At 42.8% G+C, this 22681-nt stretch overlaps 1 protein-coding gene across 2 annotated transcripts in view; it reads right to left on the bottom strand.

Moving 5' to 3' along the window:
- The window catches only part of TOX (thymocyte selection associated high mobility group box), a 208434-nt gene that overhangs the window by 64356 nt on the left and 121397 nt on the right, over positions 1 to 22681 (bottom strand). For both annotated transcript variants that reach the window (XM_009904102.2, XM_054179297.1), the window contains exon 3: positions 14254 to 14496. In XM_009904102.2, the coding sequence (XP_009902404.1) occupies positions 14254 to 14496 (243 nt within the window). The remainder of the gene's footprint in view (positions 1 to 14253; positions 14497 to 22681) is intronic.

Here is a 22681-nt window from a genome sequence, read left to right as displayed (position 1 = left end):
TCCAACCATAAGATAAAAAAAAATAAAAAGGAAACTCTATTCAGCTTGTCAGCAAACTATAATTATTGTGTATCCTTCTGTCACTTTCTGCATAAAACTTTTGGGTCTAAAATAGATCTAATTATAATTACATCAACATTTTCTGAAATGCTCTTGCTTTTCCCTTCCTCTCCCCCACTTCCCTCCCTCTCTCCCTCATCAGGGAAATCTTTGTTGCAAACTCAGGAGGAAAAACTTTTTCTGAGAAAGCAACATTTGTTTGTTTTATCTCTTCTGTCCCAAGTTATTGTTAGAAGACAGAAGGCACAATCCAATGGAAATGTTATTTACGGCAGTGCACCTTCCTAGCACCGCACTCAAGCAAAGCCATGGGATTAGGACTCTGTTGGGGTTTGTTTCTCCTTTGGCATTAACGTCTGGAATATCAGCTGAGAAACTCTTTCCAAGTATATCATGTAGCTCATCTTCCACAAAGTCTATTTATTGTAATTTATAACCTTTCACAAGAAACAATTTGCCAGACAAACAAGAAATGAGTCCAAATGTCTGAACACCAGTGCATGTATCAACCAGTTACAGAAATTACATCTCAAAGAGAGGTCTATTAAATCATCCAGCCCATCTCCCAGCCAGCACAGGCTTCTCCTGCACTTGCCTGTTCCAGTGCTTTAACACTACCTGGCAGACTGCTGGAATGACATTACAGGGTTTGGGGTTTTTTTCCCCCTTCCTCCCTCCGCTCCCCCCCATCCTTCACCCATTCCTTATTTCTATCCCATTACTTGCAGTGCCATTCCTTACAGCATCACAAACATCTATTCCTCCAGACTAACTTTCCAAGTAGTGGATGATGATAAATAAACAGAATGCTGAAAATATGCACATAAACTATTTGATAGAATAACACACTACAGCTGAACCTTCAAGAAGAGTTATTTTGTTCTCTGCAGGTTATGGGCTAATACAATCTGGATCATGATTACATGCTAATAAGATTTAGGAAAAGCTGATTATTTTTCTACTGTTTCTTAAATGGTCAAGTCAGCTGTGAACCAAAACAGTCTGAGTTAATATACATCCTCTTGATGATTTATTTCCTAGCTGCTCCATCAACATCAATTACTTATCATTCATTCTTAGCTAAATATACACATTACAAATACAAATATACACACAGAGAAGAACATCTGAAAATAAATAAATAACTAAGACCCAGCTGAAAAGATTAAATGCTCTGCATTAATCTCCACTGGCTGCTGGGGTTTGTGTATAAGGGGAAGCAGGTGAATTGGTGAGTATCTGTACCCAGAGCTTGCCAGAGGAATCTGTGCAGTTGCTGTTGCAGGAATTCTCCACAAAATATTAGACAAATACCTGTCAGAAAGGACAAATGTATGCAGCATGCTGCTTTCAAGGAGGTGACCTTTTCAGGCATTTCCTTGGACTAGAGCCTTGGAGTTCTTCCTGGACCAGTTTGCTAAGTAACACAACGTTAAGGCTGACCTGAGCCAGGATCCAAGAGGTCAGGTTATTCCTGTAATGTTTTCTTGCAGCACAGCCTTCCTATACTGTCTTTAATTAGATGGTAATCGTAATGATAAAAATAGTTTCAAACCATGAAATTTCTTCTCTTCACCATGGTTGCAGTTTGTATTCGTTTCCCAAAGGTTACCAAAACCCCCATTTCAGGATATGGCAGCAGAGTACAGATCATCACTGACAAACACTTCTGTTGACACATCCTTTATCTGATATGAACTAGAAAGCTAAATGTTCAGTTTATGAACAAATTCAGGCATCTGCTATAGGGCAACCTCTGTTCCTGTTAAAGTTGTGGGAAAGCCCCTGCTAGAGTAAGACAGGCTCAACATCAGGCCAGAAGCTGAGGTATTCAGCCAGTCACAGAACTCCTCAAATGCAGCCCACAAACAATCAAGTTAGTATAACAACATCAGCCACAATTACACAGACCAGACGTGGGGCAGAGAACTTCCCTTTCATGTGTTTTCTCCTCCCTGCATTCACAAAAGCTGATGGTCAATGAGAAGAAACACATGTGCTATGGTCTCCCAAGCAACAAGCAATAGAACAAGAAGAAATGGAGTGGTTTGGGTAGGAAATTAGGTCCAGTTTCTACACTGCAAGGGTTGTTGGTCCCTGGGAACAGGCTATCCAGAGAAGTGGTGAAGGCTCCATCCCCGGAGGGGTTTAAAAGAAGTGTAGACGCAGTGCTGAGGCACATGGTTTAGCAGCAGATTTGGGAGGTTTGGGTTAAAGGTTGGACTTGATGATCTTAAAGCTCTCTTCCACCAAAAAGAATTCTGCAACTGTGTCACCAGCCCCTAAGGCCTGGGACTGGGAGTCTGGGGCAGTGGAGCATCAAACTCTGTGGTTAAACAGATTCTCCTCCCCAAAGCTGACTGCATTTCAAAGGCAGGTAAAACAACCCTCACATCCTTCCCATGGCTCTTAAGCAAGGCTGCTCTTCCAGGTTGCATGACTGCTTAAGGGTCTCAGCTACCATTACACACAACCACCATAATCACTTCATAATGGATGTGTAACACGTGCCAGCTAATTCCTGCTTTTATTACATTCAAGGACTTCTGTGAGTTCTAATACCAAAAGTTGTGTCTCCCCACACTGCTGCCCACCTTTGTGATTATCAGGCATGAATCCAGCTCCTGATAATACTTTCCTTATTATGGGTCCCAGAATGTAGAGTCATCTTCTTGCTCTCCCTTCAAGGTCTGCCTCCAGCAGCCTTCTCCAGCCTGGGACTCATCTGTTTGTATTTTGTGAATTACATTTTATTGGGTTTTTAATAAAGTAAATGTCTCTGTATTCTACAACATAGTACTTGGCAGATATGAGGAGCTGATATTGCAAATACCTCCTTGTACTGTTATTAGTCCATTACCTCCTTAGCTAATTATTAACTGCAAAGCACTGTAAGGCAGAATGAGGATGCTGCAGAAGCACAGAGCACTGCCAGGATGATTCTTCAAATGCTGTGGCTTATTTTCTTCTGGAAAAAAAAAACCACTTCCAGAAGTTTTGCCAGTGGTGATTTCACACTGTACACTTTGCCAGGCAACTTAAGCTGCACTTAATATCCAGATCAGCACTAAGCCTATTGCACTAAACACTTTTTATGCAGCTTCATAAGAAAGGGGAATGTAATAAAATTCATTAAACTGAGATCCCACACTGGAGCATTAGGCCATATGTAGGAAACTGAATCTCAGCTACTGAGTTAATCTCTGAAGTTCTTTATGTGTGAATGAAGGCAATCTGGAAGTGTATTAGAGAAGGAAGTCCCATCTCTGAATAAAAACAGTGTTGCATTCTTATCAGGGGCCTGATCCTCTAAATCCTCCTTTGCTAAAGGACCAGAGCATCTAAGTTCCAATTTATGTGCCTGTTTGTTTTTTGCAGTTTAGGTCACTTTTATAAGGGTGAAGTGAAAGTACCTGTAGCCCAAATATCATCACTATGAGGAAGTGGAATTTCAGAGACCTCATCTTGTCATCCATTAGCTATGCCACGACTCACACAGAATCACAGGTAGAATGGTAAGGTTTGGAAGGGACCTCTGGAAATCTGCAAGTCCAACCCCCCTGCCAAAGGAGGATCACCTAGGGCAGGTCACAGAGGAACATACCCAGATGGGTCTAGCAGCCAGGCTACCTCCTTCATCAGCTCAAATGACAAAGGTCTCTGTGATTACAGTTACCAACTGCCAAGCACTGTAACACCACTCAGAACCCAGGGATCGACTGTGATGCAGCCATGTGCAGGACATCGGTTAAAGCTCCTGACTAGTTTCACTCTCTTGAATACCCAGTGTGGGAAGAAGGAGGACGTTGCAGCCGCTGCATCCTGACTTTTTACATTCCCTTTCCAGCAGAGGGCTTCAGCGATCAACAGTGTGTGCTACATATATACATTAGAGTTATACATCCATACTGAGGTGTATCCACCTGTGTGCATGCAGGTACCCTGAGCACTGCAGTCTGCAGCATCTCCGGGTCATCACCGCCTGTAACCTTCCCCTTTGTCTCCTTTCCCTCCCTGTGGGTAGCTGAAATAGCAATGTTGTACACACTGATATGCAAGATAAACTGTGATGGTTTTGTTCAGCTGACTGCAGGTGGAAAGGGTTCATTTTTGTGGGGTTTGTGACTGAAGGATACACATAAGCATGCCTTAGAGTTGTTCCTCACTCCACAATGCTTCTTGATGTCTTTACCTACTCTAAGTCCTTTCCTATAACATTATCCACCTATGATATGCACCAAAAATGAAGAACATTCGTTTTCACATCGTTATTGTCCAAATATAGAGGCAGCAGCATGTAAAACACAGGCAATTAAATGAAGTTTAAGGTGAGTGAGGTTCCAGAGACCCTAAGTTTCAATCATGTGAGTGAAGCACAGAATTAGACCAGAAGAGGAGGTCAAGGATTTACACTCTGTCCCCAGGGAATCCCAACATGAGAAAGGTCATTTACAGAGTGCATCTGTACAGACTCTGTATAAATGAGGAAGGGAAAAATGGGGCAGACATCAATCTAAAATGAATCTTCATGCCATTGAGAGGACATGGGATGGAGGAGCCATCTTTATGCTATAAGCATTTCATAACTGCCATGAAAGAACAAGGAAGGAAATAAGTTATTTTCTACTGATGACTATTTCTTCAAATCTCAAAACACTACCAAGCAGAATTTTCCCCCTTCATGCTGCAAAAACACCGTGTGAAACTCAAACAAGGATACTTAAAGTTCTGTAAAACCATTAAAAGAGAGAAAACCCCTGTGGGGACTATTAATGGGACCTTTAAAATTCCTTTAACTCAGAAAGGTCAAGAAAGCCAAGGATGTGGTTTTTCTCTCAAAGTGAATTAAAACTTTTGCTAAGCATCTATGGCTCTGCATAGGTGAGACCAGATGAGGCAATTCATACTCCATCCTAGCAGGTGACACCAGTATGAAGCACTGGGGTGCAGGTGTCCCAGCCTTCAGCAGAGTCATGCTCAAGTGGAGTCAGCACATCTGAACTTGCAGCATACAAAAGATACCTTGAGTTAAGGCAGTGCCTGCCACAGTGGGACTGGTTTCATCCACACAAGGGTTCTTTCTAGTCACTGAACAAGGCGGGATGGGACCACGGATGCAGTACAGATCTATGAAGGGTGTGCAGACTTCTCAACTGCTTTTGAGTTCCAAGGAATGCAAATCCCTGCGCTGAAATACTGAAACAGGTGGAAGGAGAGGCTGCTCCACCTGATGCACAAAACTCTCCCTTTCATCTGAACTCTGGGCATCTCCTTCCTTTTTGTCATCACAAAAGCATCTTCACAGTTTTAGAGAAAGGTATTTTGCTTCTATTCCATCTAGAGGCCTTAAGATCACTGAGAGTTTGGGGTTTTTTCCCCTCCAAAGACTGAGTCTTCAGAAACATTTCATTATCTTGCTGCTCTCGACAACTACACACAACGTTAAAAGCGGCAGATTAAAGTCAACAATCTCTGCTGCTGAAACCCCTGAATTACTGACGTTTCCCTGAGAGTTCTGTTTTCTCTATTTGCATACTCTATTATCTGTTTTGTTTGACACTTGCAGCTATGATGCTCCTTATGCATTAATCACTCCTGTGAGTACTTCATGTGTGAGGTGCTGTATAACCTACCACCCGCAACCAAAGGCTTTCTCTCCTCGCCACATTGTCCCGGTTTGAGGCCAGGCAGAACCTCTCTTGCCCCTGAGAGGGGCAAAAGAATGACACTCACACAAACAGATTGCAAAAGTGATGGAAAGTTTAAATGGAAAAGCAGCAAATGTTTTATAGAAGCTACAAAGCATAGTGACAAAAGAATCCCAAAGTCCCTTAGAGCACACCCAAAAGCCCCCCAGCACTTCCCATCTCCCAACCTGAGGGTATACCTACAACCCCCAGGGCTTTTTCTTCCACCCTTACTGCTCAGCTAGTCTCAGGCTGGCCAGGTCTGAGACTGCACCCCTCCCCTTCTCCTCCTGGCATTAGGCCTAGACAGACCTAAGAGGCATTAAGATACTCCCCCACCATTACCCAATATGGAGCATCTCCCACGGGAGAAGAAAGAGGAAGAGAAGGACTTTGCAAATGGATTATAGGGAGCAGGATATTATAGGTATGAAACACACAGCTTCCTGTGTCCACCTTATTGGGTTGGACACTCTGGACACTGGAGGTGTAGCTTATGTGGCAGGAACAGGAGGGACCCAGCCTAAACTGCCACACACATTCACCACATCTTAACCCGTGCCCATCTGGTTGAAGGCTAAGAAACAATAATTAATATCATTACAATTTTTACTTCTCCCTATTTTTTCCCCCAAATGTAGCAAACAGATTCCTAGCAGGCACTAAAGAGAGTGGTGAAAAAAAAGATCACCAAAGCATTTTCCACAGAAAGCTGTTCTCCAAAACCAAAATGTGCCACCTTGATATTTCTTCTTGAAGTGAGACTGAAGTTGTTTTTCTACTGTATTTGGGGAATACGTGAGCCACATGGAGCCTCAGCAACCACACTCAAATAAGCAGAATGCTGCATTCCCCCAGTGGACAGTAAATCAACAGCTTCATTGGTATTTGTACAAATGAGGCCAGGAATTATTCTAAATAGAGCTCTGGTCATTTGTGTACAAGTGTTTTCCTACATCAGTGAGCAAATATTTACTTGCTCTATCTTTAATGTGAGTTCTTAGTACTTGCAAACAGAAAGAATAACTTCACCAGACACTTTAAGACCAGGGGGGAAAAAAAAAGCTCAGTTCATGAAAAACACCAACCACAAATATTTTCATGGCAACTCTAGTCCCAGTTGACCTCAAGAAGGTGGAGTCCATCAATAGCCTGTACTATTCTTCCACTTTGCTGATTTTCTCTTGGGAGGGAAAAACGATGGAGGTGCCACCAGGTGAGTTGCTATGATGTTCCCCCTGGAACATGGAAGGGTGTTTGCTGCCAAGAACCCCTGAGGGACAGTGTGACCTATGGCAAAGTTCTGGTCCCCTGCACTGTAGCGGGATGGTCATTAGACCAGTCCCAGACAGAGCAGATCTTTGAGAGATGCCCTGTCTTGATTTCAATCCTTAAGCACAGAGGACCAACCATCTTCCAGAGACCATTATCTAAATGGTAAAGCCCTAGCATGGTTAAAAACCAATTCTTTGCTGCCACTCTGCTTTCCTACTGCTGTCATCAGGTGGCTGAGGGTTTTTTTTTGCAGCATGGTGAAAAGCATTCTAGCAGGAAATATACAGTATGCAAGTAGTTTTAAAGCCTTGATCAACTTCCATCTTAATCAGCTCCTCTTCATATCCTTTCTGATGTTTTTCTGATGACAAAAGAGCAGAGCAGACATCAGAAGTAAGGAAAGATAAGCATGATGTCCCAGAGGCCTGGTGGAATAAATCATCATCGTTCTACTGAAGACAATCAAGTGATGCCAACTGACATCAGCTGAAGATGTGGCCACGCATGCCTCGGTGGGGCTGTTTGACACTCACTCCTGTAACATTTTGCCACACAAGGCTTATTTCAGTGAGAAAATCCAGCTTGTCAAATATGCTGGTTTGGGGGGTTTTGTGGAAGGAAAAGAAAGACAACCTGCAAGGATGCAAAGTTGCTTAAAAAGAGGGAAATAAAAAACCCAAAACACCAAGCTCACAAGCCATACTGTAACACAAGATGTTCCATGACCTTCGCTTTATGATTTGGTGGTTCTGATGGCAGTAACTCACAGCAATAAAATTTGGGGTAGCAGCAGGTCTGTGTAGCAGAACAGTAAATTTTGATGTAAACTGAAGACCTGAGCCTGGTAATGAGGCACAAATGTGAAGTATTCACCAGAGACTATCTCCTAGCACTGCCATGCAATACAAGGTAGGGAAAAAAAAACAGTGTGTCCAAGCTTGAGTCAAACCTCAGCACTTAGCTAAGAAGGGGCAAATCTTTTGTTTTGTTCTGAAAATTATTCCTCTTGTCAGAAAGAAAAGTTTCTGTTTGACTCAATACTATTCACTAACACTTAAAGTGCCAAAAAAAAGATAGTAGAAAAGAAGTCAACCATATAAGGTCAGCCTCAAGATGAGTCATGAACACCGAGTTTAATGTGTGTGTAACAAAATCTCTTAAATACAGCCCAGCTACATCATCATCATCCTGTACTGGATTTATTAGCCACTGTATTGTGAGCAAGAAATACTAGCTTCGTCCTACCTGAGATGAAAAACTAAGCCAGGGAAGAGGGCAGGAAAGGAGGGAGAGAAAAAAGGAGAGAAGGGGGCAGGAAAGGAGGGAGAGAAAAAAGGAGAGAAGGGGGCAGGAAAGGAGGGAGAGAAAAAAGGAGAGAAGGGGGCAGGAAAGGAGGGAGAGAAAAAAGGAGAGAAGGGGGCAGGAAAGGAGGGAGAGAAAAAAGGAGAGAAGGGGGCAGGAAAGGAGAGAGAAAAAGGGGAAAGGACAGGAATAGAGGGAGAAAAAAGGGAAAGGACAGGAAAGGAGGGAAAAAGGAAAGAAAAAAAAAAGGAGAGGAAAAGGGACTTCCTTCCCTGTTATGCAGTGCCACATTTTGGTTAAGATATTGCTCTCTTGTGGGCTGGGTATCTCAAAAATATAATTCAGGAGAAAATATAATGCAATTGTTCAGGCTTTGATGAATTGGGGCATAATGTTAAATAATTATTCATTGCCTTTATTCTTCTGTCAAAGTGTGCAGAAGGAAGAAGAAGGGGAAAAAAAAGCTTTTCATTGCCTTTTTTTTTTTCATAAGGACATGGGCCTTTGTGGCATGCATTTTATTTTAAACTAATGCTTCTATTATTCCACATCTGAATAATTATAGCTGGCATCATCTACTCTTCCATGTCCTCGAAGATCTTTAGCTCTGAGTCCACTGCTGCATGTTTCATGCATTACATGAAATAAAATACCTCAAGATTCTGAAAATATTTATTTAAAGCAAAGAAAACCCAGCAATGAAATTGTCTGTAATCACATTTTCTGCTCGCCTTTGAAAGCAGCATTATTCAATATGCCAGTGCTCTCTTTTCCATAAGAGCAACATATTAGAAATTCATGCTGCTCTAATATATCTGAATTCATTGATGTGCTGCACTCCCTGTAGACCTAAAGAAACATTCTTGCTTCAGTTTCATATGTCCTGCACATTACCTACTGATGTGGTGGTTGTCAAAACAGTGGTACAGTAGCCTTTGAATTCAAAGTGTGCCTTGACTGGATACTAAAAAGGACAATAAGCCCAAGCCTATACATTATGCTGCCTTTTGTTGCCAGCACAAGTAGAGCATTTGGGGAAACAAATCCCTTGATTTTATTGCCTTTTAACATCCTTTCCATTTTAAACTTCAAACCCTGAAATTTGCAGCATTTCAAGGAAGAAAAAAAAATATCTTACTTCTTTCTGGTCAATTTTCTATAGTACATCATCATCATGAGCCATGTTTTCACAAAGATCAGCACAAGATTATCAATGAAATCATTCCAAAAATAGTTTTTTTTCCCCTTTTATTATCTTTTCTTTTCCTCCTCTATGCAAAACCAGCACTGTGATTTTTAACCTGGTTTCTTGAGGAGGGAAAAAAAAAACCCAATTATCTACAGGATAAAGAAGCTGAAATGTCTACAATTCTGCTGATAAAATGAACACAGAGAAAATAATTTTAGAGAACATATCCAAAAGCATTTCTACAGCTAAACACCCTCTCCCAGGGCTGGTGAACACATGCATTTGTTTGCAAATGTTAGAAGGGTATTTCGTGCAGTCCTTGGAATATTTCAAGGCAGTTAATGCAAACAGAAGGGCTGGCAGGTCAAGCTCCAACTAAAACTGAACCAAACCTACACAGAGCTACCTTCAACTGTTAGTAAGCCAGGAAGGAATCCCTATTTCATCATAGAGAAATAAACATGCCTACAGGACCATCAGTCCACCTCCATTAAATAGCTTGATCTGTATTTAATTGGGATCACTTATGGAGCAGGAATGGAAGTCACTTCCACTTTGAAGCAGGACTTCAGAGAGCTCACAGAATGTTAGGGGTTGGAAGTGACCTCAAAAGATCATCCTGTTCAACCCCACCTGCCAGAGCAGGATCACCTACAGTAGGTCAGAGATGAACACATCCAGGTGGGTTTTGAATGTCTCCAGAGAAGGAGACTCCACAACCTCTCTGGGCATTCTGTTCCAGGGCTCTGTGACACTCACAGTGGAAAAAATTCTTCCTTATGTTCAGATGGAACCTCCTCTGTTCCAGCTTGCACCAATTGCCCCTTCTCCTATCACTGCACATCACTGAGAAGAGCCTGTCTCTGTCCTCCTGACACTCACCCTTCACACTCATAAACATTAAAGAGGTCATCCCTCAGCATCCTCTTCTTCAAGCTAAAGACACCCAACTCCCACCTGCTGGTGGCTGCCCATGCTGGGGCTGGACCATGTGTTCCTACCACCCCTTGTCACATTCTGCATATATGCTCCAGACTTGTGAGCCCTCAATATCCAGACATCATGAGCACCTGAAGACACGTGCATGTGACAGCACACTATAAATTACTGTGTGTGTATCTGTACGTCACCTAGGCAGACAACAGCAATACACAAGCAAAGAAGCCAGTACATGAACTGACAGAATAAATGAGGAAAGTTAAGAAATCACTAAAATGTCTCCAATGCTTTTCCCCTGCTCTTTTAAAGTAGCAGGGGCGCAACAGGACCTTCCATCAATCAAAACAACTTCAAAGAAGGCTAATTCCAAATTTAAGTGCCAGGCACAGTAAATGGCAGTGGGAAATTTTCATCTCCCAGCATTGTAAAATTTTTCAGAAAGAATTCCCACAGTGTAAAAAATCTGTAAGAAGCTGATCCCTAATAAGAATTCACCGAGCTGGTAGTGGGCTCTCATTGTGTGTGTTTAAACACTTCCACAGAGGAGAATTCTTACAGGGCTTGGGGCAAATCCTGCAATCCTCATTCAAAAGGATTTCATCCGCGGCTTGCAGGGAGTGCTGCGCAGTAAGAGACCAGGACTTCTCATGGGGGGGAGTTTTGAAGGGGTACAGCCTCGATTTTCAATCTGTCCCAAAAATCACAGAAATCCTCATCTGAAAACATCTGCTACTCGAGATGAAAGGAAAATTCAGAGTACAAACTCTCTTCCTACTTTGTTTCTGAGCTCACTGTTCCCTTTCTCTCGTTCAGCTAGCGTTAATTAATGATTGGTCTATAAAAACACCAACTGAAAACACTCACCAGTGCTAACAGACAAAAACTAAGCAATTATTGCTGAAACACCAACACGGGTGCCAAAGTGGCTAAAATAGACCAAATTCAGAGGCTTGTTGCACTGCAGCTGAATTTGTCCCCACACAAGTAAAATTTGCTGAAGATACAAAATAAATTAGGGTTAGAGAGCTGCCAACAGATTCATTTCTAAGAAGAATATTTCTGAAAGTACTCATTAGTGCCCTGAAAAACGAAGTGAGATACAGTTTCCAAATACACTAAGTGGCAGTTGATATACCAGAAATTTTATGGCACCCAGGGTTTAGATGGATTGGATGAACTTACACTTTATTTTCTGTGTGAGGCAATAGAAAAGTGATTTAGGCAAGTACTTGTTAAATGGATCGAAGCTTGATGAGATAGTAAAAAGGAAAGTTAGAGATGAGTAATGGCAGGGGGGGAAAAAAGTCATATTGGAGACAAAAACGTAAAAGGTTCTGGATTATAAAGAAGAGCTTCAAAGCTAAGTAAAGAATGCTAACTCTACAAAATCCTCTGTCCCTCAAACAATGCAAAGCCAAGAGGACAATGGGGTCATTCTTCCCACTGAATTCACTGAAGAATTTACTTACATTATCTCCCTCAAGCTAATTTCTCTCAAGCTATCAAATTCAAATCAGAGGAGCTCTAGTGCCAAGCAGCGTTTGAACTGTACAAAATCATGGTGTTAACATCCTACCGGTTGCACTAACATGAGATGTAGCCTAATCTCCTTGACAGACAAGCCAGCTTGAGTTAAAACTATTGCTAGTTAAGAGCCCCTCTTGTGTGCAAAGGGCATGTGAGTTAGGGATAACAGTTGACTTAGCCCACGATGCCTCAAGGATCATGCTTTGTTGAACAAATCCTCACAAATGACTGTTAAAATTTAACGCAGATTTTCTCCATCTCTGATTCTTGGGGTTTTTTTCCTGATCTTCCCTAAGTCCCAAGAGCAAAATTTCCTCATTATGATATTCAGCTTTCTTTTTTTTTTTTTTGCCTTTGTATTTGCCCTCCATGCAATAACTCACTGTGATGATCTCCAAACTCTCCAGGCCCTTTGTTCAGAGCTTGTTGCGAGAGGTTAATGTGGAACATCAGGGCTTAAAAGAATGCATAGTTTTGAGCCTCAGCCATGGCTCAGAAGGGGTCACTTCAATGAAATACTGCTTGTCTTGACTGGAGTGCCAAGTGTTTCTCTTAATTCTTTAAGTCATTTCATAGTTTTGGTTCTCAGAACCCCACAGCAGGTTCAGCTCCCGCTCTTCAGTGCGCGCCGTCAGCCTCGCAGAAACGCGAGTGAAATTCAAAACCTTTCCCTGGAGTGCATTTACAGATGTGAAAATAAATCAATTTATAGATATGGGGAAAAAAATAAACAGAGGAGAAAATATTTACATCTATGAAAAACCTACCCCTCCTCCCTCCCTCCCATTATTGAACATGACCCCAGGGTCAGATTCTGACCTCAAACACAAAGCGTGCAACATCCGAGTAAATCAATAACAGCTAAGCAGCGCATAAGGAGCCAAGACCGGTGCCCCTGCAGTAGAGCTTGTTGGACATCCTCAGAGAGAACACAGAGCTCCTCAAAATCAAGGCAGCTCTATTTTAATTAAGTTGCAATTGTGACAAGGCAGATTTTTGTTATAAACTAATTGTTTCCTAGCCCTTGGCTCCAAGGGACTAATGGGGAGCTGAGCCTGGCTCCCCCAGCCCCCAAACCTCTGTATTCTGCCTCAGCAACCATGCTCCCAGGAGCAACCTATTTTTTTAGGAGGAAGGAAGCTAGAGAGCTGGAATATATAGGAAGCTAGAGAGCTGGAAGCTGAAACAGCTTCAGTCCCCTTAAGCACAGAGCCTCCCAGCCAGGACACAGAACCTTTGGATCTCTAGGAGTGGCAGATTCTGACCTTCAGCTGCCTGAATCTGCAGTTCCAGGGCTGCCCATCTAGCAGAGTGCCCAGAGTCCTGTGGGCCCCACACAATGCCAGGTCCCATCCTTTTCCATTGGATTTTTTTTTTTTTAACTCTTTGGCTTAAAATTGTACAATCAGCATGAAGTAATCTTGTCTGGAGCTGCTATGCAAGCAGTATACTAATTATTTGTAGAGCCCACTTGAAAATGTAACATGTAGAGTAGCTCTGCAGTTGTTGCAAGCAATTTAACATTCAAAGGAGTGATTTATAATATCAGGCTTCCCAAGATTACGACCATAATGACTATCTGACAGACTTTATAAGCAAATCGTCCACTCATTTCAATTGGATTCTGGCTGGCTAAGGACTGGGAACTGTAAAAAGGCTGCAAGATTTGGCCTGGAATCAGAAATAACATTTGCTGTTTTCCAAACGTGCGGTAAACAAGAAAGGAGATATTAAATTTTTGTACATCTCTCAGCACATGCAAATGAGAATGGAAAGAGCCTCGTCAGACAAACACAGAACAACAGCCATCTGGAACCAAACCCTGCTCCAGCAGAAGTCAAAGCCCTGAGTCTCCTTTTGTCATTAGCTACCTCCACGTAAAGAGGGAGGAATTTTAACTCCAGGCACGGGGTAACAGCCTGGTTTTCAGGGGCTCAGCTGTAAAAGCCCCACTGCCTTCACTGAGGGTAGGATTTGACATGGGGAGAGTGATGTAAAGCCCAGAGTCAGGCCAGCCCACTCTGTGACTTGAATGGTGCAGGAGCTGGCCCCTTGGAGGATTCCTGTGGTGGCCCTGGGGAGGTTTAAGGGGGCTCTGAGCAACCTGATCCAGTTGAAGATGTCCCTGCTCACTGCAGAAGGGTTAGAATAAATGACCTTGAAAGGTCCTTCCCAAGCCAAACCAGTCTGTGGTCGTAGGATATCAAACAGATTTGCATTTCTGCTATTTCACAACTTAAAGCAGAGCAGCAGTGAAAGGTTAAAGCCACTTACCAGAGAGAGCGAATTGGAAAGCAGTGTCCCATCTTGGCCAAGCATGTTGGAAACAGTAATTTCAGGTAGATCCATGTTTTGTGGGTGGAATGGAAGGAGGCCATTGTGGTTCATGGGATGACACAGAGAGTGGTACCCAGACTCTATCTCATTCAAGTGCACCAGGGAGTGGTCAGGCAATGATGGAGGAGTTATAGGAGGTATGTTAAAGTCTTCGCTTTCAAGACTCGGGCCAGGAAAAGACTGGAAAAGAAAGCAAAGGGAAAAGTGCTATGAAAACCACATGAACAGTAACAAAAAATCACACAAACACACACACAAAGAGCCCAGCTCACAGACTTCTAAGCAGGAACTTCAATTTAACAAAGAGAGTATTTTAAACACCCATGTATTGTACCAGTGGAGTTTCACCACTATGCATGGAAGGAAAATTACCTCTAAGGCATATGAATCTCTGATACTTTCACAGCTTCAATTACTAAGAGGATCTTTTTAACTTCTTTTTTTTTTTTTTTTTTTTTTTAAGGGAGCTAAATTCAAAGAGATTTCAAGGGTCCTATTAAAATTTTCCAAGAGTGCCCATCTAGCTGAATACCTTTTTCATGGGAATTGTGGAAAAGGGAATGCAACTTATAAAATTAACATTGGCTCCAAATGGTTCATAAGGCTCCCTGCTTCTCAGATCAAGAATTACATGGTGAAGAAGAAAGCTCCTGCTTTTAGCCTTGTTCTGCTACAGAGGAAGACCAACAAACACAAAGATAGTGCCCACTTTGCACAAACATACTTTGTGTCTACAAAAATACATTTATGCTGTCTCAAAATCAGTGTTTTGCTCCTTTTGTAATCCATGAATCCACAAAGCAACTGCTGTCATTAAATCATCCAACTCAATTTGATCCAAGGAGAAGGCAGTCAGAGTAATGCAGCAAGGTGGATAATTGCTATTCTTTACCTATGTTCTTCTCTATCAATCTACACTCTTTGTACAGCAGGTAGGCTCATGGGAGGGGATAAGGGTGGCTTTGATTATTGCTTAAATGAAAAGGGTGAGCAGGGTGAAGGGTCTAGAGAATGAGTCTTAAGAGGAGCAACTGAGGGAACTGGGCTTGTTCAGCCTGGAGAAAAGGAAGCTGAGGAAAAACCTTCCAGCTCTCTACAGCGACCTGGAAAGAGGTTGTAGGGTGGGGGGCATTGGTCTCTTCTCCCAGGTGTGATAGGACAACAGGAAGTTGTGCCAAAGGAGGTTTAGGTTGGATGCTAGAGGAAAATTCTTTACTGAAAGAGTGGTCAGGCATTGGAACAGGCTGCCCAGATTGGTGGTGGAGTCACCATATCAAGTGTTCCAAAAACTCATGGTGGAGTTGGGTGGACAGTCAGACTTGATGATCTTGGAGGCCCTTTCCAACCTTAAATATTCTATGATCTAAATGAAGAGAGACAGGGACCAGTTACAGCGGTTCAGCCCAAAAGCCTGCTCGGCTTTTCCAAGAGCAGGAACACTTCTCCTCTCTCTGCACAGTGACACCCATAGTCATGAGGTTGACAGCACTGAGACAGCTTCCACCCCTCCTGTTCCCCTGCAACAACACAGCCCTGCTTTGAGAGCTGCTTTTATCAAGGATTTAAAAATATTCTGCTCCCACCAAGTATCTTCAGGAAAGACCAAAATGAGGGCACAATTCCAAAGAGCAGCTATTAGAAGAAAATGCATTCCCCAATGCAAGTTGGCAAATGGAGGACAGTACGGTGCATGAACTCATGCAGAAGAAGGGAAGAATCAATGGCCAATTATAAACAAGGGGTTGTTTCATTAGTCATCATAGCAATGCTGTCCTCCTGCTGCCTGAGGTTACTCTCCTCTGTATGACCATGGATAACATAACCAACACCTTATATCAGACCAACAGCAAATACTGTTTCATGTTTTCAATGACCTGCTGAACACAGAACACATTGCAGTGCACACCACCGTGGCTTGGGTTGCTTTGCTTGTTTCCCAACCAGGTTTACAGCTCTGTTACCAAATATTTTGGTGTGAAATAGAAAAGGATTCTAAACTAAAAGAGGGAAGATTTAGACCAGAGATAAGGAAGGAATTTTGTGAGGGTGGTGAAACACTGGCCCAGGTTGCTTAGAGAACAATCACATCCAAAACGGTGAAATCAATTGGACTGGCATTAGAACATGAGCTTCACTTAGGAAAAAGGAAGTAAATCATTAAAGTCTGCAGCCCAATTTGTATCCTGTGTGTGTTTCATACTGTTCCATGTACTGGGGGAGCTAACCATTTTAAATAGCAGCTCTCTGATTATTTAAAACCAAAACACATACCATGGCTATTGCTTGCCAACCAGCTAGAGTGTATTAGATCCCACACCACTGTCCTGCATGTTTGCAGCAAACCCAGCACAGCCCAGAAACAAGGCTGCTGGCAACTGCACTTGGAAGGAAGGAGTGAGGAACAGGACTTGTACTTGTCCTAATAGCAGCTACAAGCTTCCACCATCCATTTCTATTTTCCTGCCACATCTCCCCTTGCCACTGGGAAAGACTCTCTGGACTCCTCTTGATGTAACTGATCCAGTGCTGGCAGTGGGCTCTTCTGGAACACCATACTGTTACCTTCTTCCTCCAAATGACATATCATGGAACTTCAGCACAAGGCCAGACCTGAGGTTTTCCTCCCACTCCCAGGCCAGCCATCAGCCTGTCCTCACCCCTGGACTTTCTCACAGCACCTCTTCTCCCAAGCCATTTATCTGGAATTTCTAAGGAAAGCATTAGGGAAGGCTACACTCCCTGTATCCAATTACAATTCATAAGTAGAGCTCATGCCTGCTAATAATACATAGTGGCCTGTAGCTTGCAGCTCTATGGGTTGAGGTTTTAGGGTGTTGTTTTCTTTTTTTTTTTTTTTGGGGGGGGGGGGGGGGGAGAGAAAGTTTTAGGTCTTTCTGCCCACTCCAAGAGTATTTTTCTTTCATAGCTGTCTTTATGATCAGCAGGACTCTTGAGAAAGAGATGGAACAGCTCCTTTTCATTCTACCGGTCAGAGAAATAGCAGCAAGCCCACTTTTTCACTTCCAAAGCGAAAAAGAGTAGCAATAAATGCTTTATTTACTTTAAAACAGAGCTGCTAGGAACTTTGCCAGTGGTTTCATCTCATGACTGTGGGAGTGGGTGAGGTGTTTATCAGCTCCAGTTTAGGGGAACTTCTTGGACCTTTAGAACATTGCAGTGAGAAAGCCCTCTGCAAAGTAACACCATTAAACCCACGGCTAGGCACAGCACAGGCAGAGGCTTTAATTTTACTCTATAATAAAGAGGATTCTCATTACACTTCTATTCATTATAAACAGATTTCAGTATGTTTCAGATGGGAGCTACACAGTAGGAACCTCAGAACTGAGCAGCCTTAAATTTGGACTATTTACAGACAAATCTATGACAAAGCTTTACGAATCCAGGATGCCTTCCCAATTCTAAAAGGCAATATTCTGTTTCTGGTTAAATATTTGTGACATTTCTGCCTCAAATGGTGGCAGCTTCATAAAGTAGATGATCATTGAGATGTCCTCTCTGAGATCCAGAGATCTCATTATCTTTGACACCTTAGCTTCTAATTTTATGAGAGCAGCTTACCAGAATGAAACTACACGAACACTTAACTCTCATTCACTGTCCAACCCATCTCCCAGCTTTTGTTCTTGAACAATGACTTCATCGGTCCCCTTCAAGTTACCTTTTATGCCACTTAGCCTGGCCAAATCTAGTAACAAGCTATGGAAGTGGGGCAAAACTGGGAGGCTGAGGTGTATGTCAAAGGTCAGGTCTTTATTTTAGCAAACCAGAACCCAAACTAGGGCTAAGCATCCTGCTGTGCTAATAACACACACACACATAAACACACTTTCAGATACTCATTGTTATCAGAAAACTGAAGGAAAATCTTAAGCTGGAATAGGGTAGGTTGACTGGATATTAGGAAGAAACTCATTAGAGTGAGGGTGGTGAGACACTGGAACAAGTTGCTCAGGGAGGTTGTGGATGCCCCTTCCCTGGAGGTGTTCACAGCCAGGCTGGATGAGGCTTTGAGCAACCTGGGCTGGTGGGAGGTGTCCCTGCCCATGGTTGGAACTAGATGATCTTTAAGGTCACTTCCAATCCAACCCATCTTATGGCTCTATGAAATATTTGCACAGCCTGCTGCATAAGAACTGAGGAAAAGGGGAGTCCAGAGAAAGAAAGAAATTAAACCAAAGCCCTTTTGCTTAGGTTCCCTACAGTGATGACTGCAAAACTTCCTTAGGTTTCAAAAGAATTTTAGTAGAACTTCAAAAAAATTAATCAGAGAAGGGAAATCAAAGGAGGTACCTCAAACAGACTGACCACAAGAGGCAGCAAGCATTCAAACATCCATTGGAAATCCCTCTGGAAAGAGCAGACCCATTACTGGTTAGGCCACACCTTGAGTCCTGTGGCCAGTTCTGGGCCCCCCAGTTTAGGAAAGATGTTGAGTTGCTGCAGTGTCCAGAGAAAGGCAACGAGGCTGGGGAGGGGTTTAGAGCACAGCCCTGTGAGGAGAGGCTGAGGGAACAGGGGTTGCTTAGCCTGGAGAAGAGGAGGCTCAGGGGAGACCTTCTTGCTCTCTCCAACTCCCTGAAGGGAGATTGTAGCCAGGCGGGGGTTGGTCTCTTCTCCCAGGCAAGCAGCACCAGAACAAGAGGACACAGTCTCAAGCTGCACCAGGGGAGGTTTGGGCTGGATGTTAGGAAGTAGTTCTTTATAGAAAGAGAGATTGGCCACTGGAATGTGCTGCCCAGGGAGGTGGTGGAGTCACCATCCCTGAAGATGTTTAGGAAGAGACTGGATGGGGTGCTTGGTGCCATGGTTTAGTTGATTAGATAGTGTTGGATGATAGGTTGGACTCTGATCTCAAAGGTCTCTTCCAACCTGGTTAATTCTATTCTATTCTATGTGACAGCACACCTTAAGCCTAATTCACATGCACACCATGCACATACTCAACAGAATCTGGTATCAGCAGCAGCACCTTAAAAATTGGGGATCTGCCTATAGATCTTTAATTCAAGTGAAAGGAGTGGCACTGCCAACCATGTAGAGCGTGTCTTAATTTTTCATTTGCACCAAGGCTTCTGCATCTGAACCGTGGAGAGATGCCAGTTTTTAAAAGATAGATGCTTCAGGCTGTCTCCTCTTCTATTATTGAACACATTGTTACATAACTGAAATACTTCTGGATGGAGAGCAATGCAAAAACAATGAGCTCGTTAGGAGAGGGGGAAACAGCAACATGCCTCACGCAGGCTGGAAAGTTGGGATAATGTATCTGAGAGCAGGTGTTTCTAGGAGTTTTAATAGGATCAACCTTATCTCTAATTTCTAAATGGAAGACCTTCAGAAGCAAGTGGGGGTTTTAATTTTTTTTTTCCCCCCCAGCTTCTTTTGTCTCTGCATGAACAAGGCTTGATAGCTTGAGACTATAATGCATTGCTGGGGAAGCCTCCGGTCTGTTGCATAAATCATCTTAACACTCAGCAAGAATTGTCCAACAGTGCCATTGATATGTTCAAGTCAATGATCTTGCAAACAATTTTTGTGTGTGTGTGTTTCTTCATATGGCAGACAACAGCAATAAATCATATTCATTTAAAAACACACTCACTATAGTAACTTATCAAGCAGCAGCTATCAAAAACATATTACAGGGGAAGGTATAATTTTTTTTCCCCCTATTGTGTTAATCAATTTCTCTAATTTACATTAGGTAAAGGGCAAAGCCTCAAGCAAAACATTAATTTTCCAGTGCCAGATGAATTCTGGTTTCAAGAAAGAGAATGTGCTGACAATGATATTATTGATTTAAGACAATCACAAGTTAAAAGTTAACAGCATTAGACAGAAGGTGTTTTTTTCTAAGGATTCCAGCCTTGAAAGTTTTTGTTAATTGCATTAATTTTGTACACATACTGTGTGTAGGTTTTAAACTGAAATACATTTTAAAGATGACAGTTAGCAGAAGTACAAATATTGTGAAGATCACAAGAGTTGGGCTCTGCAAACACCAACCCTGTCACAGAAGAATTTAAACTTCCCTGCAGTCCCAGCTGTGCACCTCTCCTATTTAGAAAGCCTGAACAAAGCTATAAGAGAAGTGCAAGTCTTGGGAACTCCTGAACATTCCCCCCTCAAAGCAATTCCTTAGGAATACCAAAGGGCTTTAGGCACACACAGGACATCCTTAAGACCTCCAATCTGGAGCCACCTCCTCTTGGAGGTTCACCTGCACCACTGTTCCTTAAGAGAAAAGGCTGAGAGCGCTGGGTTTGCTCAGCCTGGAGAAGAGAAAGCTCCAGGGAGATCGTCTGGTGGCCTTTCAGGACTTTAGGAGGACAATAAGAAAGATGGGAACATACATTTTATCAGGACCTGTTGTGATGCAACACTTCAGCAGGGCCAGTCACAACAGAACAAGGGATGATGAAGGAAAAGGTAGTAAATAAAGTCTTCCCTGAGCCTCCTCTTCTCCAGGTTAAGCAACCCCAGCTCCCTCAGCCTCTTCTCACAGGACTGTGCTCCAAACCCCTCCCCAGCTTTGTTGCCCTTCTCTGGACACATTACAGCAAGTCAACTTTTTTCCTAAACTGAGGGGCCCAGAACTGGACACAGGACTCAAGGGTTGGATCTTATTTGACAGGGTTTTGTCCATACTGTACCTCAGGCAGTGTCACCTGTGATATAATCATGAACTTCACACCACAAGATACACTTCTGTAAATTAGTCACTAGACTTACTAAATATTCCTTTCTAACCACAGATTAAAAGCCTACTACAAATAAAACACTTTTAGAGACCCCTCTCTGCAAACCATAGCTAAATTATGCTGACTACAAAGCACTGGGTGATAAACCCAGCAATATCCATATTCAATAAGGAGAATTGAAGCTGAAAAAAAAAAATAGGAGTGACATCTTCACAAATCCTGCTGCATGAAAATAGAGATGATACACCACATTTAACCTGTCAGAAGCCTCATTAGCATCACAGACTCTAAACCAGCAATCAAGACAGTGTGCTCTTCACGTGTTTACATTTTTAAATGCTCTTAAAATAGCAGTGGTAGAGATTTACATTTAAGTATTTGGTTGGGGGGAGAGACACACACACAAATACTGTCTCAATTTCCAGATCCCTTCAGTGAAAGACACTGTATGATGAAGTAACCTTGCACCCATGGCACACCATGATGAAGGACAAAGAAATCCTTTTATGGTTTGGGGGGTTTTGTGTGTTTGGTTTTGTTGAGTTCTTTGTTGGTTTTGTTGCTGCTTTTTGGTTGTGTTTAGCTTTTTTTTGGTTGGCTTTTGTTTTGGACTTGATTTTTTGTGTGTTTGGATTTTAGTTGTTTGGTGGTGGTTGTTCTTTTCATCATTAGACTAGACTAGAATAGAATTAACCAGGTTGGAAAAGACCTTCGAGATCATTGAGTCCAACCTATCACCCAACACCATCTAATCAACTAAACCATGGCACCAAGCACCCCATCCACTCTCTTCCTAAACACTTCCAGTGATGGTGACTCCATCACCTCCCTGTGCAGCACATTCCAGTGGCCAATCTCTCTTTCTGGGAAGTTCTTCCTAACATCCAGCCTAAACCTCCCCTGGTGCAGCTTGAGACTGTGTCCTCTTGTTCTGGTGCTGGCTGCCTGGGAGAAGAGACCAACCTCCACCTGGCTACAACTACCTTCAGGTAGTTGTAGAGAGCAATAAAGTCTGCCCTGAGCCTCCTCTTCCTGAGGCTAAGCAACCCCAGCTCCCTCATCCTCTCCTCATAGGGCTGTGCTCCCCAGCTTTGTTGCCCTTCTCTGGACCCCTTCCAGCAACTCAATCTTTAAGGGGCCCTTACTTAGAAAAGCTCAGGAACAATGGGTTGCTTTTCAGCATTCAGATGGACAGTGGGTGCCATCCACGTTATACCTCTCCCAAAGGCCTGATTCAGTGTGAAACATCACCAGTTGAGAAAAGGAAGACCAAAAGAATACATAGAATACATAGAATAAACCAGGTTGGAAGAGACCTTCAAGATCATCGCATCCAACCCATCAACCAATCCAACACCACCTAAACAACTAACCCATGGCACCAAGAGAAGCATGGCTACTCCTTGCTATTCTTCTGATTTTACTCTTGTTTAGCAGCCCTGTGTCAGTGGCAAGAAAAGCTGAAAGCTGAGGGATATGAGAGCTCCCAAATCCTATCTGTGATCCCACTGACTTCACAGCCTGGATTCTGGACTTCAGTGTAACAAGGCCAAGGGATGCTCAGTACACGAATGAGTAAAGATTACTCAAGCAAGTAAAGCTGGCAGAATCTGGCCCTCTACTAATAAAGTGTCATGTAA

The sequence above is a fragment of the Dryobates pubescens genome, chromosome 3, assembly GCF_014839835.1.
Source record: "Dryobates pubescens isolate bDryPub1 chromosome 3, bDryPub1.pri, whole genome shotgun sequence".
NCBI lineage: Eukaryota > Metazoa > Chordata > Aves > Piciformes > Picidae > Dryobates > Dryobates pubescens.
This window is presented reverse-complemented; position numbering and strand designations above follow the sequence as displayed.